Source organism: Sinocyclocheilus rhinocerous, unplaced genomic scaffold (assembly GCF_001515625.1).
Source record: "Sinocyclocheilus rhinocerous isolate Xijiao unplaced genomic scaffold, SAMN03320098_v1.1 scaffold227, whole genome shotgun sequence".
NCBI lineage: Eukaryota > Metazoa > Chordata > Actinopteri > Cypriniformes > Cyprinidae > Sinocyclocheilus > Sinocyclocheilus rhinocerous.
This window is the reverse complement of record NW_015633170.1, coordinates 594,420-613,847: the sequence shown is the minus strand read 5'-3', so window position 1 is coordinate 613,847 and position 19,428 is coordinate 594,420. Positions and strand designations below refer to the sequence as shown.

At 36.8% G+C, this 19,428-nt stretch overlaps 1 protein-coding gene across 3 annotated transcripts in view; it reads left to right on the top strand.

The window, feature by feature from the left end:
* LOC107743257 (protein bassoon-like) overlaps window positions 1-19,428 on the top strand; it is a 98,355-nt gene that overhangs the window by 34,554 nt on the left and 44,373 nt on the right. For all 3 annotated transcript variants that reach the window (XM_016556416.1, XM_016556415.1, XM_016556414.1), the window contains exon 3: window positions 788-1,555. In XM_016556416.1, coding sequence (XP_016411902.1) covers window positions 788-1,555 — 768 coding nt within the window. The remainder of the gene's footprint in view (window positions 1-787; window positions 1,556-19,428) is intronic.

Genomic DNA, 19,428 nt, shown 5'->3' with positions numbered 1-19,428 from the left:
CTGGATGTGTTCCATTCTGTAGTGGTAATCCCTATACCCTATTCCCTTCAAAGTCTTTACCTTTGAATGTAAGAGTTTCCATGGTTTGAAAGGCATGTCTATCATTAATATTTACCCCTTGTTAGTACCTTGAAAGTTATCCTTTATACTGTTTGGAACACAGTATTTATGGTACTCTGGTCTCTAGGTATGATTGTAGTCCAGGAGTGTCCAATCCTGCCCCTGAAGGTCCAACTTCCTGGAGAGTTTAGCTCCAACTCTAATAAACATGCCTCAACCAGCTAATCAAGGTCTTCAGGGTTACTCAAAATTTCCAGGCAGGTTTATTGGAGAAGCTTGGATGAAGACTCTGAAAGGTGGCCCCCCAGGAAGCTTAACCAGCTAATCAAGGTCTTCAGGGTAACTTGAAACTTCAAGGCAGGTTTATTGGTGAAGGTTGTATCTAAAAGAATGGGCACCCTAATCTTTCACCTTCAGTGTAAGTCTCTGGGATTTTTCCCACTCTGTTTTACTGAACAGCTGGTGAGATTGTAAGACAAATATAAGCAGTAACACAAGTCATGCATGAAAGTCAAATACTTGTGGTTAGAATTTGTTCACATCCTAGTCAGCAGCTTCTACTATTGCAAGAAACTAGCTGATATGTCTTGTATTCTAGTTCACTTTCTTTTCTTCTCCTTCCCATCCTCTTCATCTTTTTCACATTGACATTCTTCATTATTTGAAATTAATGAGTAATCTTTTGATCTAATTACATAGTCAGTAAATGGTTCATTGTCTTTTCCAGGTGCAGGAGTGGTTGTGTCTGAACTGTCAAATGCAGAGGGCATTGGGGATGGATATGGAGACACCACGGTCGAAAAGCCAACAGCAGATCCACTCACCGTCCCAGCCCAGCAAACCTCCTCCCCAGACTGTATCCCAACCCACACCGCCCCCACAGACCCAGCCCAAACCTCAACCCCAACCTCAGTCCCAGCCTCCCCCAGAAGCTAAGAAGCAGACTGTCCCGCAAGCTGCCCCTCAAAGCAAACCCCCAGCTCCAGGTGCTGTTCCACTTCCAGGCATGGTCAAAGCCCCATCCCAGCCTGACCTATCCCGCTCGGGCCCTGGATTCCAGTCTCAAGCACCGCGACAAGACCAGACTCGCAGCGCCGGAAGTTCCCCATCCCGTCAACCTCCTCCGCCAGAACAGCCCTTCGGAAAACTCTTCGGTTTCGGCGCTTCTCTCTTGAACCAGGCCAGCAGTTTGATGTCTGTGGATCCGGTGCAAACTGCACCACCGGCCCAACCACCTTCCTCCCCCAAGCCCCCGCAGAAACAGCCGGGACTCCCTGGACCTGGTCCGGGTCCTGCAGCGGGTGCTAAACCCGCAGCCCAGCCAGGTCCACCACAGCAGGAAGTTTCTTCAAAGCCCAAAGTGTTCTGTCCACTGTGTAAGACTGAGCTAAACATTGGAGATCCAGCCAAGAGCCCGAACTACAACCTCTGCACCGAGTGCCACAACAAAGTCTGCAACATGTGCGGATTCAACCCCACACCTCACCTGACCGTGGTAAGATAAGACTTTTATCTGGATGATTGTGCATTTTTGGAAAGTCTGAACTTTTTAGGTCCTTAGTATCGAATCTTTGATGGCATTGTTGCAGCAGCTCAAAGTCTCATTGTTTTCTCTAGAATTATTCTTTGACAGGTTTTCCAGAATTGTTCTTTGGCAGGTTTTCATCTGAGACTAGTTGCCTTTCAGTGTCATTAAAGGATTAGTTCACTTCCAGAAAAAAAAAATCTTGATAATTTACTCACCCCCATGTCATCCAAGATGTTCATGTCTTTTGTCTTCAGTCATCAAGTAATTTTTGGAGGTTTTTAGGAAAACATTCAAGGATTTTTCCCCATATAGTGAACATCAATGGCGGCCAACGGGTTGAAGGTCCAAATTGCAGTTTCAATGCAGCTTCAAAGGGGAGGTGAGGAATAAGGATCTTATCTAGCAAAACAATCAGTCGTTTTCTAAAAAAAAAAATATTTATATACTTTTTAACCACAAATGCTTGTCTTGCATTAGCTCTGCGATGCGCATGAGTGACTTCACGCATTACGTAATCACGTTGGAAAGGTTATGCGTGACGTAGGCGGAAGTACCGACCCAGTGTTTACAAAGCGAACATGCAAGGAAATGCAAACGCCTGAGGTCAAATACGTGAGGTCAAGCTAGTGCAAGACGAGCATTTGTGGTAAAACTTTTTTTTTTTGAAAATTACTGATCGTTTCGCTAGATAAGACCCTTATTCCTCAGCTGGGATCGTGTAGAGCCCTTTGAAGCGGCATTGAAACTGCAATTGGGATCTTCCTCAAAAACCTGAATTTCTTTTCGACTGAAGAAAGAAAGACATTAACATCTTGGATGACATGGGAGTGAGTAAATTTTCAGGAAATTTTTATTCTGGAAGTCCACAACAACACACTCCTACTATGACCAAAGTCTCTTTAAGACAAGTCATGTCACTCGGCGGCCATCTTTGAAACACCTCTCGGGCATGCAAGTGCAACTCCTATCTCTTTGAATGGGGAAACATCAAATTTTTCAAAACTGTTCACTAAGCTTTTGATTAAATTTCATATTTGAAATCACCAAAGAAATCTGACAACAACTGTGTCATAAATGTTGTTTCTTTTGCTCAAATAGTGTTATAAAAAGCTTATTTTTCAGGCTAGATCAGCCAGTGCGCATACGCAGTCGTAAGCGCATGTCTCAGAGCCCTGACTGTTTCTATAGCAACCGGGACTTCTAACGGCTGCTGCAGTGACGTGCTGACTTTACCGATTAGTGATTGGCTCTTTTACTCAGAAGGCGGGGCTTCCTGCGATTGAGCGGCCATATTGACCGTTGCATTTTTCCACATTCAAAACTATTCGAGTGACACATCTTGGGTATTCTATAGTCTTTGCTATGACCAACCAAGCTAATTCTTACGTTAGGTTAAATTTCATTGGGTACGTTTTTTTTTTGTCATGTTCAATGGTTCTGGAAAAGTGTATAGGTCAGCATTGTTGTGGTGTTATTGTTGTCAGACTAGTCTTTAGTTCCTGCTGCTGTACCAGGTTTTTCTTGTACTAATCGATTTACAGATACAATGTTGGCCAAGGGTTAGTTTGGGAAATGATATGCAGGCATATTATGATACAGTTCTCAGTTATCAAAATCATTGATCACATAATATGATATTGTACATAAGATGGTAATATGCTACTTAAAGGGGGCAGATTATCTGTAACATTGTATATTGATTGTATTACAAATAAGGTCTATCTATACAGTATATGATATTTTAAAAATAGTTTTCAGACACAGTAGTTTGCATCAGTGTGGCTCAATTATTAGAACTATTTCCTAATATTTCATTAAAATGTCACTAAGACATTATATTCAAACTGATATTCTCAACCACAATGTTTTTGTTAATGAGAACCTCTTACTGTGACCTGTTCAATTAAGTGTGTTATGTCAGTTCAGAACAGCCTCTTCATAGAAATGTGTCCTTGGGAAAAGTGAGCTTTTGTGCAACAAAATATAGTGAGATTCAGAAACAAGAAGCTTCCAAAGGACTGTTTAAGTGAGTCGATAGACTTGTTTGCTTTTTTATTTTATGCAAGCTTTCTGGGTCAAATAGAGATCAATAGATTATCACATGTGTGATTATTCATATTTCAAGGGTTTCTGATTGCATTATATGCAAAGTATTTTTTTTATCCTAAATCATTTATAAGCTTATATTTTTGACTTGAAAGTTGTGCAGGTCTGAAAAACGGAAAGCATATATTTGGGTGCATTTTCAAATAGCTTATTGATATCTTTATATGAATATGCGTCATATTGAGAGAGACTTTCCAGACCCTCAACTGTTTTATAAGCTTTCAGTCTGTGAAGAGTGACCTTCGTCTAAGCAGTTCCGAAAACTCTGTATTGTATTACCTGTCCTGATATCTTTGAAGTTGTTCACCACTATCGAGCTAAAATCCATCAAATGGCTCGCTGCCCCTCAGGTTAACAGAGCGTTAGTGGACAGACTGTTTCATTTCCTTCCAATAAAGTAACGATCCTCATGCAAATTATTCTCATTGATCGCTTTTAGGCTACTTAATTCAGAGGCCAGCTAAGTTGACCCTGCCCTGTTAGCTGTCCTGGAAAGTTCTGTCATGACAGAAAGAAAAGCTGGGAGAGTTTTTCACCAAGACAGCATAGGGATAAATATGCAAATCAGGCCTGATTGAATGATGGCAGTAATAACAAGCTTTCAGGGAAGTATTGCATTGTTTTATGAGGTCACTCAGTCTTTACATAGACACAGCTGTCACGAAGAGAGCGTGAAGTCATCGTTACTGGAAAACCTTAAGAGAATATCATCTGTTGTCTTTCTTATGATTATAAGTGGTTAAATTTAACATGAAAGGGCATGTGCAACTTATTTTACTTTACAGTTTAGATTTAATGTTGACTTTAAAGGATTTAGGCAGCAGTTTCTTGTTTGTCTTATGTTGTATGTCTCATCTGACCTTTTCTGCTGACTAGTTTGACCCATTGTGACATTGATGCTCTTGTATTGGCTAATGTTAGAGATTTACCTAGCCTTGCTGATGTTACCCTGTCCTTTATGCTCCGCATTCTTGGTTTTGTGAATCTTGAATTTGATTAGCACTAACCATATCTTTGTGCAGATTCCTGCTGCTGCCATACTGAAAATCACTGCTTTAAACCAGTCTAAGGTGGTTTCTTGGTCTCTTAACTTGGCCAGGCTTGTGTTTAGGTGGTCTAGTTGATCAGCACGCTTGTTTCTCAGCTTAAACATAAAAATCGACGCGTTTCAGAAAGGCGGGGCATAGAGGAGAAACAATAATGTACAGTATGTGGAAAATAATGTGTTTTTTGAACCTTAAACCGCATAAACACATTTCATTACACCAAATACACAAAACAATGTTCTTTTTAGCAACATCATATGACCCCTTTAAAAGAACAAATATCTAAACTCCTACATCAAGATGCATTTACCTCAGAAATGATAATTACTTAAGAAATTAAGTTTTGTTTTTTGAAAAAAAAAAAAAAAAAAAAGTAGCAAAATTAAGTGGGTTTATGCTTAAAACGGTGAAAATATCTGAAAAAATCATCAAAATCACGGAAAATCATTTTCTCACCCCATTGCTAGATATTTGTTCTTGTTTTAAGCCTAAATTTTACTCACTCAATTTTTTACATTTTTCAGAATATAATACTTAAACTTTAAGTCATTTTGCTTCTCAAGTAGGTGTATCTTCTTGATTTATGAATGTTTAGATATTTGTACTGAAATATAAGACCAAAGTACTATGCAGTGCAACCAACCACTTTTGGCTGGCTGAAGATGTTTTTGCAACATGGTATCTAGACTGATGTTTCGGCATGTTTAAAGTGAACACCTACATAGTGAGCTGCCTACACAGACAGCATTTTAAGGCACAGATCTATTCTGATGCGAAGGCTGTGTCAAACAGTAGGCACACTGCAAAAATCATTGACGTAATCAATATTTTCGTCTAGTTCTTCAATAAAAACATCTAAACATTCTTAAAACAAGATCAATTGACTTGAGTAGCAAAATTGCATTAGACAAGACTTTTTTACTGGGAAAAAAAAGGACAAAAATACTGTTTAAGACCCCATTTTCACCTAATGTTTGTGTATTCTATGACTTCATTTCTTAGATTTGTTTATAATACAACTTCTTTCTGCTGCTTATGAATCTTTTTATATAGCAGTACCTATGGCTGTGTTAAGTGTTGAGTTAAACAAACACAGATTCTTGAAACTTCTCTCCAAATGCGTGATGAAGCCACTAGAGGCCCTCGTCATATTTGCCACATATTTATTTATATCAGCCAACGAAATCTAGGTCTGAATAATATGGGAACAGCATGTGGCCTAGATGGCAGAAACACAATTAGGGTGACAGACACTTGCAGTAACTGCAACACAACCAGTATACCCTATAAAACACTGTAATTGGCACAACTTATTTTGAAGCGTAATAAACAGACATATTTAAATGCCAGAAATAATATCAGCTACACTTTTATCACCTTTGTTGTGATTCAGTACTATTGTACTGCCAAAAATAAATTTTTACTTCAATAGAGAGTGCAAAATTCTTATTTATAAGTGATACAATGAGTCACCTTGCTGAATTAAACATGTAAAATGATGATCTCATGTGGCAAAATTGTAGCATACTACTGTTTAAAACATTTTGTTGCATATTGCATGTTTTCACTCACTTTCTACAGTGTAAACTTGTATTGCATTGATTACTCAAATGAGTCATTGAATCACTTTTTTATTAGTTTGAAAGAATCTATTTAGTAAAATGACTCTTATGGGCACTCCACATCAGATAAATATTATAATCCTCTTTTATCCGTAAGTGGCAATTGGCTGATTTTGTTTGCGCTCCGGTGGGTTTGAGCTCAGATTGAGTTTGCCGTTTCACAGGCCTCTTCAGAGCAAAACAGCTGCATGGGGAAAAGGTGGTGTGTATTTTTAAATCACAGACCTAGATGTTCATAATGCATAATTTATCCTCACTCTACAGCTTCATAATAACTTGGTTGAGATGCCGTTTTAAGATGTGTGACTGTGCACGTATGAGTGTATGTTTGGATGTGCTTTGTGATTTATTTGTATTGCAACATTATTTTCCTGACAATGAAGTGCGTTATTGTCACATTTCTTATTATTTCATTATTAAGATTTATTAAGATATTTATATAAAAACTGATTTAGATAATTTAATATGTGATAAATATATTATTATTATTTAATATAATATTATAAATAAAAATAAAATTATTGAGTAAACCGTTTAAAGATGTAAATGTCACAGTGCAAAATTCTTAATTTTGAAATGTAAATTCCATATTCACGTGTAAATTCACAAATGGAAAGGCTGTTTTTACAGTGCGTGAGAAAGGTAAAAATGTGCATAGATGTAATGTCAAAATCTAAAATTATTAAAACAACTAAAACAGTTTCTGGAATAATTTACAATGTATATCTTTCTATAGCATACTGTAAATAATATAACTGATGGTTATGCATCTTTTCTTTTTTGTCGTTATGTAATATAATATGTTCTTGTACATGCTAAATTTGTTAAAAGCATTTAAAAAATATTACAATTCCTTAATGATCTCTTTATGAAAAATTTAATTTCTTTCTTTTTTTTTGAGGTGAAATGTTTTTGTGACCCACAAACTTTGAAAAATTTGCATAATTTTTCCTTTCTGTATTTCTTAGAAAAAGGTTGGTACAGTTAGCTTGTCTCTCCATGATTTGATAGCCTGTGTCAGTGTCATTTATTTTTATGTGTATTTGTGTGTGTGTGTGTGTGTGTGTGTGTGTGAGAGAGAGAGAGAGAGAGATCGTTTCTCATCAGCGTTTGCTTGTGATAGCCATGTTTCGCTTCAATTGTTCTCTGAAATGCTCATTCCAGACCTCTCCTTCAAACATGACGCAAACATCTACCCATTATTACCAATTCCAGCCTTTACTGCTTTACTTCAGGAATTTTGTGATCCGAAACATCAAGTGGCTTTTCAAAGCACTCTGCGGATGCCGTCTGTGCCGGCAGTATGAGATCGATTCGATTATTCGGAGAAACCTGCTCTGAGATGCATGAGTCAGGCTGAGCTGTGAACTGGGGGAATTTAGCTGCTCATAAATTCATACGACACTGATCTGAACTACTGCATATAGGTATATGTGCAGTCCAGATGCTGCACTGCAACAATAATGATTATCATAACTCTAAAAAAGACACTGCATAGAAGAATTGTGTCTCCACTTCCAGTTTAAAGAGGATGTGCTGGTGGGTGTTGTAGTAGCAGTAGTAATGATAAAAATGAATCCGGGAGATCCCATCATGGCTAGTGGTTGTGATTCATCGGCCTGCTGTGAGCTTGAGTTCTTACTCATGATAAAGGGGGGAGGAACGTGAAGTTCATGTCTTTTTGGGAGGATGTTAGGATTTATTTCACACTGTGCTCATTGCTTGAAGTGGAAACCCAGTCAACAAAAATATGTTCGAAAAAGGTGTTTCTAAAGTTATGAAAACATTATATCTGAATGTTCTCTGAGCATTCAAAATGTCCAGTTGTTTACATTACATTTGAAAGTTCTCTAAACATTCTAAACAAGTAGTAACATTTAAATGAACATCTAACTAAAACGCTTCCAAATTAATACTTTTGTGCTAACATCTTGAGAACATTATTAAAGACCAGATAAATCAAATTCTAGCACATAAATGTTGATGTTAATTCACATAAAGCTAAAACTCTTTCTCTTTGTAAATCTTCAAGAAGCTTTTGAAAGGTTTGGATTAAGGCTGCCACTAACGACTATTTTTATTTCGATTAATCTATCGTTTTATTTTGAAACCGCGAGATAATGATGTATTCTCCTGTGTTTGCGTAGATTTATAAATTATTTACCTTACAAATCTGATGAAATGGCGCACGTTGCGTTCCCAGATGAACGTTATAATAAACCCAAACTCACAACAACATGCAGAGATGGAGTTTGAGATGCTCCACACATGTAAATGATAACAGTTCCTGTGGAACTACTGTGAATGGAGCCGCTGTGTGACACATGTACTTAACCTACAGGCATGTAAATAATTAAAGCACATATACTGTAATTTAATTCAATCGTAGCGTTTGTGAATTCACAATTATGCTTAATTATGGTTTTTAAATGGGTTTAATATATCATGCAGCCTTGAGAAACAGTCTAATAACGTGTTTTATGGATTCTCGTCCGTGAAATGCGCCACTTCCGGTATTTTGCCGGTTAGTCGAATAAAATCGACGAATCGTGACAGCCCTAGTTTGGATTTAGATCTTCGTATTAAATTGAGTGGCTGCGCTAGTACATGCTGTGTTTGTTAGTATGTAAACACAGTCAGAGCTTTACAATCAGGCTTTGTTTGAAGTCTTTATTTAGAGAGATGTAGCTTATATAAACACGTCCAAGTCATATTTCGTCCTCCAAATCAGAAGAAAAAAATAAATTAATTCTGTGATGCACAGTAAAATTACTTTACAATTTAATGGCCCGGTTTCACAAACGGGGCTTAGTTTAAGCCAGGACTAGGCCTTAGTTAAATTAAGATATTTAAGCAACTTTTACAAAAATGCCTTAGAAGAAGACTTTACAGGTGTGCATCTTGACACAGAACAATGACACTGACATATTTTAAGATATGTCAGAGCAAGATATTTTCAGTTGAGACCGGGGGATTATGTACAATTTTTTTTGCATTGTATTATTAAGAACTTTTATGTAAATAATGTCAAAACCAATGCAAAAAATTGACCAAAAATAGACTTTGTATTTCTAATGCAAAATACCATTTTTATTTTATTTTATTGTATTTTTATTTTTATTTTTTTATGCAGTAAAATAGTGTTTGGTTATATTTACCCTGAGTCATGGGTGATTACACCCATCATAAAGTCCCTCATCCTCTAGCTTTATGTGTGTGTGTGTGTGTGTGTGTGTTTGTCAACGTTTGAGTGAACTACTGAGTTAAAAAAAACATATGGCCTATCAATAATTCAGAAAGGGAGAGCACATTATAAATAGTGCATGATATGAGAGGCAGGGAGAAAGTTTGAATCCATGTGTCAAACAAGGTCTGCGAGAAAGTGTGTGTGTGTGTGTGTGTTTGCTTGCATTCGGGGGATATGATGTTTCGCCTATGTCAGGGATTTTCATTTAAAACACATGGCCATTGTCATCAGATTAGATGTGTCGCTTTTTTAAGCATGTCACATTAGTGGAATGTATATTATATTTACACCAATACAATTCAAGGTGACATTGTCCGCAGAAGATAATGGCTGCTGTCTAAAAACAAATGCTTGTTATGTAATAAATATATTTTGTCTTCCTTAAAAATTCAGCACAAGAAGCTGTTCAGCAAAATAGATTTGTATATTTTCCCAGTGGCTTCAAGTGAGATGTCAGTGTGTGCAAATAAGAGCTGGCAGACCTGAGAGTGTTTTACTGATAGACAGCAGGAAGAAGAAGGATTTAGTCCGACATTGAACAAACCAACGAAGAACTGCACATGACCTTGGTTGAGAAAAGTATGATTCTGTAATACGTTCAGAACTGAATTCATAGAATGAAACATGCAAAGTCAAAAAGATAGATTTCAGATATTAATAAGTGTAAGTAGTAATTTAGCAGATGCTTTTATCTAAAGCTACTTACGATAGTCTTACTATGCTGACAATCCCTCGGTTTAGTGCTATGCTTAAGCGCACAGTGGTAACAGCTAATGGATCAATGTTTGTGGGTTCAAACCTGCGACCATTCGATTACCAGCCTGTGTTTTTAACCATTAGGTTGAAGATATGGACATTCTGTCTTCAGTTATTCACCGAACAGCTAGTCCTGTCCCAAATCTGTCTGACTGCTAGAAAGTATGCTAAAAGTGATGTTCCTCCTCAGTATTTTTTTCTTGTTTTCCAGTACAAATATCTAAACATTGTTAAATCAAGATACATTTACTTGAGAAGCAAAATGACAAAAAAAAAAAAGAGATTAAGTCTTGTTTTCTGATAAATTTATCAAGGTTAAATTAGTTTATGCTTAAAAAAGAACAACCAATGGGAAAAGAAAATTGCTTAATTCGAAGGGAAAACAAGATCATTATTTCTTACCTAATTACCAGATATTTTTCATTTTTTTAAGCATGAACAAAAATACCAATCAATGTCTTAATATCTTAAATCATTTTCCCTCCAAATTAAATTGATCTTGATTTAATAATGTTTAAATTAGGGATGTCCCAATCAGGTTTTTTGTGCCCCGATCCGATCCGAGTCATTGAATATTGAGTATCTGCTGATATCGAGTCCCCATCCGATACTTGTATATTCCTAAAGGAATGTATGTTTGGTGCACACTTCAAGTACATTAAAGTTATTAAAATCAATTCAGTGTATACAGAGTTGTGCAGAGAGTGAAATAAATATATGTATGATGTATGTTTATGTATATATTAGATACCAACGTGATCTCATGATAATTCGTATGTATTTTACGTAAAATGTGGTTCTATAAAACGTACATTTACGTACGTTTTTACAGGCACTAAAACGTACAATACTGACGTATTTTCAGCCTCTAAAGGCGTTTTCTCCGACATGCTGTGACTGACAATAGAACTATAAAATACGCCAAATCCACAACATAATTACGAAATGAAACAATTTTATTTGTGCGCTGTAATCCAAATCTTCCGAATCCATACGACTGTGAGGAACAGACCCAAATCCAAGCCTTTTTTCGGCGATCTTCTTCTCCATCTCGAGCAGCGAGTCCAGTGACCGTGAGTAGCAAAGCCCGCGCTGACTGACGCGCTCTTTACAAATTCAAATGTTGCCGCTTCAAACGACAGGTTTTACGGCAGGATTATCGAACGCTCATTGGCTCTTGCCTGCATTCTTCACAGATTGCGACATGCCGTGTTTCTGGTGAGGTGTGTTTGAATAATGCGCGCGTGCCTTCACGAGTTCACGGAGTGGATCCGGGAAAATTATCTGGATAATATTTTCAGCGATTAACAACATAAATTCTGCTCTGGATCACACAAACCTACTGTATTTCGCCAGAGAGGACTGCGGGTGCAACGCATCGTCATTTGGATTACTTTTGGTGCTGCTTTTGACATTTTTGCAATAAATAAATGATTGTAATGGCATCTGTCTGTCATGTTTTTCTTATGCTGTACAGAAATGTTTAGGTTTATAGGTAGGAGTGGAATTAGCGACTACAAAAATATTTTGATGCTATATTGTTACTAAAATGGTTATTTTCCTGCGTATTTTGGTCATTTGCGTTTTATATCCTTTTATATTCGCTATAAAATGGGTAGGTTTAGGTTTGGGGGTAGGTTAAGGGGTCTAAAAATCTAAATTGCATATTAATAAAATGATAAAAATGCATATTCGCTATAAAATGGGTAGGTTTAGGTTTGGGGGTAGGTTAAGGGGTCTAAAAATCTAAATCGCTTATTGATAAAATGATAAAAATGCATTGATATGAATATCTTGATATAAAAGATACGTAAATATTTTTACGTTTTTTAGCTAAAAATACGTAGCGATTTGTACGTTTTAAACGTTGAAATACGTCTAAATTGTACGTTTTAGCATTAATAAAAACGTACAAAAGTGTACGTTTTGTGCTTGTAAATGTTACGTATTAATACCTACGTATAAACATGAGACCAGGCTGTAGATACACACTCTATCGATATTTATGCACACACTGTATAAAGACATTTGCAGATGTAAACATGTTACAATGGTAGACATTGTAAACAGACTTTGTGGTCACAATTATGAACATGGGACTACTGATATAAACTTCTTGTAATTTATATGTACAATAAGCAGAGTAATTGCAACATAAAGTGGAGATAAGGTTAGAAAGCATGAAGCTTGCAGTGTCAGACTGCCAGTCTGTCAGTCAAGATCAAATCAAGACGCAACTCATAGCAACGCGTTATATCAACGAGGTCTCAGAACGTCTGACTGCTTGATCGGCCCTGATCCTGATCCTTGAGATCAGCTCGGGTCATCCCTAGTTTGAATACTTGAAAATCAAGACACAAATTCTGAGTAAGTAAATCATTTTTTGCAGTGTATAGGCTACTCCTCTGAGAAAGTATTTTAACATCAAAAAGTGACATGTTTGACCTTTAAATAAAGTGTAGATCAATAAAAATCCCCAAACACCTTCTACTTCTGCAGTGGTCCCGCAGTAAACCTCCTTCAGAAGAGCTTAGCTGGTGTGAAACTCTGACAGACAGCTCGTCATGTGCAGTGCATATTAATGAGTTTGGGTGAATTTAATCCTAATCCAAAGCAACTGGACGTGTACTGAGTGGCGGAATCCCCATCATTTAAACCCCGCAATGGTGTGACATCATGAGATGTGCAGTCATAATCTCTCGCATAATATCCGCCAGAGATTTCACATCAATTCGCACCTCATGAAGTCGACTCCCTCTGGGAATCGTGACTCGTGATGCCCGGATATTTTGACCATAACATTCTCAAAAAGGATGTCTGTTTGCTGTGCTTCTCTCGTCTTGCAGTATCATGGCTAGGCACACAAAATGGCAGGTCTTCTAATCTGAAATGCTTCTGATCACTCCAGTATATCTGAAGATGAACGGTATCTAACAGCTGGTGAAAACAGCGTGTTATTTTAGTGCTCAGGTCAGCGAAATACACTTGCAACTGGATAATTTGTTAAACAAAAGGTATTTTGAGAAAGCTATATTGATGTTTTAATGTTTTCTAGATGTCTATGGAAAACTCTTTTGTGCTGTAAAGGTGCCATTTCGTGGATTTTCCTAACTCTTTTCACTGGCTTTTTTCTCATTACAGTTGTAATTGAGTTTTTCATGACTGTTTTCCACCCTCTCTGTGACCCTTATTAAACAGGCTGTTTTTTGCTGCTTTATCTTAAAGACTTAATGGAGGGCTCAACACTAAGGATAGGTACAGAACTTCAGGTACAGAAATGAATAATCAAATATTCACTGTATAAAATAAATATAGAATAAATCCATGTTAAAGCTACAAAAGTTATACAGTTAGTGAGTGATTTTTTTACTGGACAGCAGCTGGTAAATTAGGCTTGGTCACCTTAAAGCATTAGTTCAAACAAAAATGAAAATTCTGTAATTAATTACTCGCCCTCATGTCGTTCCAAACCCATAAATCCTTAGTTTATCTTCTGAACACAAATTAAGATATTTTTGATGAAATCCCAGAGCTTTTCAGTTCTCCTCTTCCATGTCTGTGTTCAACAGATATTGTGAAAAATTTATTTTTGTTTTGTGTTTCGTCTTGTGTTGTTTTGTTGTTTTTTTGTTTAGTTTTACCATGCAATAAGTCAGTAGATGTGGTTTTTGACCCCAAAGATGTTTTAGGGTGTGTTCACACTTGTAGTTCGGTTCTCTTGGTTTGTTTGGTCTGGACCAAAAAGTAAAAAACTATACATTTGGTCCTGGTTCGCTTAGCGTTCACACTGCCATTTTTGACAGCGAACCTAAAGATACTGAACCTACTGTAAAGGCATAGTCATACATTCACAACCTGATTGGTCGGGTTGAATGACATATATTTCATGATGGAACACCCCAAACAATAGGTGTGCTTGAACCAAACAAGCGGACCGAGACCACTAAAAAGCACACGCAACAGTGAGCACATTTAGTCCAGCTGACACATTAAGTGTATTCGACTTAAAGCGGTGCTATGCACACCGATCGGTGAATGGATCGGTGAACATCAATACTTTGATGTTATACACCGATCGGTCTGCAGAGCACCGCTTTAAGTCGAATACACTTAATGTGTCAGCTGGACTAAATGTGCTCACTGTTGCGTGTGCTTTTTAGTGGTCTCGGTCCGCTTGTTTGGTGCACACCAGGCTTCGGATAGCGTTCACACTTACTCAAATGAACCGCACTAACAGAGCAGTCACAACAGACTTCATTTTAATCAAACCAAACATGACAAATGTGAACACACCCTTATTGTCAGGAGAAAAACTGTTGAAACAGTCTTCAAATTATCATTTGTGTTCCACAGAATGTGTTTCTACAAGTGCATTCATAAAGATAGATAAGTGTGCTCAGTCCTTGATGGAAATACATTGAATGCAAGTGTAAATATGAAATCTTCATGGTTAAGTTAGGACATCACAAACATGAGTGACCAACAACATTTGCATATCAATGCATATTCAGTATTCAGCAACTTGGTGGGGATGTTATTATGCATTTCATATACAAAGAGTTTAGCCAATCAAGACAGACATAATTTACATATAAATGTCTTGAATAGGCTGTTCTTGCTAATCTAATTTAATTCTAGTGCTCCATGTGAACTTAAAGAAAAATCTGCCATATGTAGAGCTGTAGTCTCTCGCTCTCTCTGTTTTACATATTCTGGCCTCTGTACATAATTTCTACACCAGTTTTCAGAAAACATTCTCTTCATTTACCCTGCAGGATGGCCCGTTGTTAACATCCTTATGGACATATGAGGGAGCATTGTGTGTGTGTGCATTGGCCTGTGCCTTTGAATTGCTCCTCAGGTCATAGATGTATGCGTACACACACCACACACACACACACACACACACACATAAATAAAGCCATGTGCAAACATCAGCATCACTTTCACAGTGTCACAAAAATATTGCTGTTCAGTTTGATGCATTATTTTATTGTGCTGTAAGCAAAAGGTATTAGTGTTATTTTAATGTGCTGTAAGTGTGATGTATGACAGTTTATAGCTGCTAATTCGTTGCCTTTAGTCCCTCAAAACTGGCCTTTGGCACAATACAGCAGACTCGGGACAATGGATGCGTGTGTATGTTTGAGCGTTCTGTGCCATACTGGTCTGTGGCATCCATACAAGCCACGACACGCTCATTTGGCACGGATCAGTTGTTGCATTGCAGGAGAGCCAACTCGGACCAGATGGCCCCTGTGCGAGTGCACCAGGCAAAATATCACAGGGTAAAACACCAGGCACACTTAATACATAATACAAATATACTCGCAGACCTGCACATATTTATATACACCTGTTTGTAGCCTGAGAGATTTGTGTCCGTTTTCTGATTCCCTTTTGTAAGCAAAAGGATGAAAGCATGCAGTGTGATTGGATCGGCCCTCTGGGCCTGAAAACTTGGTAAGTGACCTCAGGGAATCCAATAGGATTAGCCGAGCGCAACACAAGAGAACAGAATTGAATAGAATGGTGATTTGTAGTGTTACTGCTCACATTGATTTGGCTTGTTGACTGGATGGCAGCTTGATAACTTTCTGTTCTTTGCTTGTCTTTTCAGTCTGTAGAAGATTTATGAATAAACAAACAATAACATTTTTACAGTGCTTGTAAGGCAGGAATTTAATGAAATGCATCTTATTCTTCTTCAGAATTTGTTTTTAATTAATTGCTTAGTTTTCTAAGGTGACTATGTATGCATTGTTAAGGCACATTGACACCAAGAGGATAACTGTAACAATAACGATAAAAATATAGTTTTAAAAATTGTTCTAAATTTAAAATAATACCACAATCCATGCCACAACTATAACAATATCGACACGGAAAATAAATTTTTCCAGTTGATAAACGATAAAAATATTGACCAATCAGAATCCATCCTGCTTTAAAGAGCACGACAGTTTAAAGTGGCAGATGATAAAATCGAATATTATCATGTGTTGGCGTGGATGCTAATATAGTTAGTGTTGTAGTTATCTTTATAGTTATCATTTTAGGTGTGAACAGGCCTTTAGAGTGCGTGTTCAGATCTAACCGACTGTGATGACGTAATTATAATATTTGCATACTTGGTTGCAAATGGTTATCTTTCTTGCATATATTTGCTTGTTACATTATGATTGATGGTGATTTGTTTTAATCCATGCTAGCCTGTTTTCTGCAGAACTTGACATTAAATATTTCGGCTAGTTTGATCATGTTTTAGCCAGCAATAACAATATGGTACTCTATGCCACATTTAAGACTTTTTTCCATGTTTGAATTGATTTTTACTCAAAGTAAAGTGCAAAGAAAGTCTGCAGATTCTGTCTAGACCTGCTTATCACTGTCAGTCTCATTCTATCCATTTTTCCTCTCCATCGCTACATTTTCTAACTCTCATTTTGCTTTAGACTGTTGTTTTACTGCCTTGCAAACACTTGTTTTTCATTCAGTTACATTATAATAGTTAGGTAATGTGTCATTTTTAGTAATGGTAGAATACTGTACTTTCTTCTGTCCCAGCTCAGTATGCAGATATAAGTAATTCATTTGTAGGATGATTTCACAAGAACTACTAATCAGTTAAGCATTATATATGAGGTGCTACCAAATCTGGAATTAATGTCAAGTGTGGCTGTTGGATTTGACATGGATCCATTTGCAAAGTTGAATTAAATGTAATCATAATCAAAATGTATACAGGCGTATGGTTTTAATAGCAAATCCGTTAAATAAGTGCAGCAGATTAGATGTATTAATCAAAATAATAAACAGATGACTGTTAAAGGCCAAAAGATGGAAATGCATAATGAGTGATTAGAATTTTAGTGACACTAAAAAGATGTTGTATTTGACAGGTGGGCGATTGCATAATGAGAACGAGGTGTGAGCGGAAACCATGGAAACCTCTCAATAAGACTGGGCAACAGTGACCGATTGGGTGTTGAGTTTCTGAATAGCAGGATAATAATACAAAAATGTGATATTTACATACTTTTGGACATTGTTTTGTATTTTAACACTCAAGTTTGACGTCTTGCGATTATTTTAGCTAATTAACCTACAGATTCCTCTCAGTCTCTGTCAAAAGTGGCTTTTCATTTTCCATTTTTGTGCTGCCCTCTTTTTACTTGTAGAGACAATTTCCTTCTGCCCCAGTGTCTGGCTCTCTCTCTGTCATTCTCTTTCTGCTGGGAGGCTGCTTGTTTGTTGACACATTGATTGAATTGGTAACGACTCTTGGCAGAGCGGGTTGAGATGATGTTTCGGCACTGCACTGGCCCTGCACCTGTGTGTCTGATCTGTCACTGCCACTCATGGCCTGCTTTGTGTGTGCGCGCGAGTGTGTGTGTGTTTGTGTGTGTGTGAGAGAGTGTGTGTGTGTGTGTGTGTTTGTGTGTATGTGTGTTTGTTTGTGTGTGTGTGTGTTTGTGTGTGTGTATGTGTGTTTGTTTGTGTGTGTGTGTGTGTTAATTAATTAATTCAAATTAATTAATAATTTTTTATTATCACCAAGGCAGCATTTATTTGAATAAAAATACTGTTAAAACAGTAGTTATGAAATATTATTACAATAACTGCTTTCTATTTGAATATATTTAAAAATTTAATTATTATTTTGTTTTGATCTATGTAATGCATCCTCCTGATGCAAGTGTTAATTTCTTTCATATATAAATAAAATATAAATGAAAAAATAAATGAAAAATACTTTTTCATCCAATGAATAAATAAATGAATGAATGAAAAATATTTTTCATTGAGGTAAATTTTGTTTTATTTACACATTACATCAGAGAGTTCTAGATAATCATTCTTACAAATCTGTTTAAACCATTTAAGGTTGAAGATCCTTATAATATTACTTACCAAAGCCAGTTTTACTCACATTAGTGCTTGGTTAGTGTTAATTTTGAAACCTGATTGTCTGCCATGTGGAAGAGCATGTGTGCGTGTCTGTGTTTTTAGTCTTTACCAATACATGCATTTATTAACTAATTTAAATAGCTTGATTTAGTACAGCAAACAATCTGTAAAACAACAGGGAATCTATTAGAGGCAGCACTGGCTTATTGTATCTTCATGTTGCATCACTGTTGCAGCAGGGAAGTTATGCTAACACATTTCAGTAAAGCTTCCGTTAGCTCTGTTGTATGTGTTCCTATTGAAGAAGCATGCAAGGTGGGTTAGTGCTAAGACAGCTTCTGATCCTCCGAGATCCTGGTTTATCCTCACAATGATTCTGTAAGATCCATAGCAGCCATGCTTTGCCCCGTTATGCCCACAGAACAACATATACACACACAAACACAGATGCATGTTGTTGTGATGATGCCTTTAGCTGGATATCAAGGGCTGTGTTTTTTGTATAAGACGCAGAGAAACAAATACACATACATCAGTGTGACCGTAATTGTGATGGTCAACATACAGCAACATAAATCCTGGCATTCTTGGCCTTATTGTGCATGATTCATCTGTACATATTATTTTAAAGAAAAAAATGGTTGTCTTGGAAATTCTTATTCTCTTTTTATTCTAAATGTACTTTCTTTTTGGTTTATGTAACCAGTATTCAAGGTTTGGCTGTTTAGCATGAGCCAACCTCTTGGCTCCAATCTGTAGGGATGGGCGGATCGATCCTTAAGTATAGATACTTTCGATACTGATGTTGTATCAAAAGGATCGATCCTCACATAAAAATATTGATTCTAAACTGCATTTTTAACCATTAATTGTATTCATTTATCAAGAAATTTGGTGCATATAATAAGCTTCTAAGTGGAAAAATAGACTATATTAGCGAATAATTGTGTTGGATAGAACCATTTCTCCTGCTCATCGGAACACACGCAAATGCAAAAAAAGAACCAATCAATCACAGACAGCGTTCACTGCTTAAGAAACCATTGCCACATTATTACATTACATTACATAACATTGTTACTATATATAAAATTAATTCTGAAAAATGCATCACGGTTTCCACACAAATATGAAGCAGCAATAATAATAAAT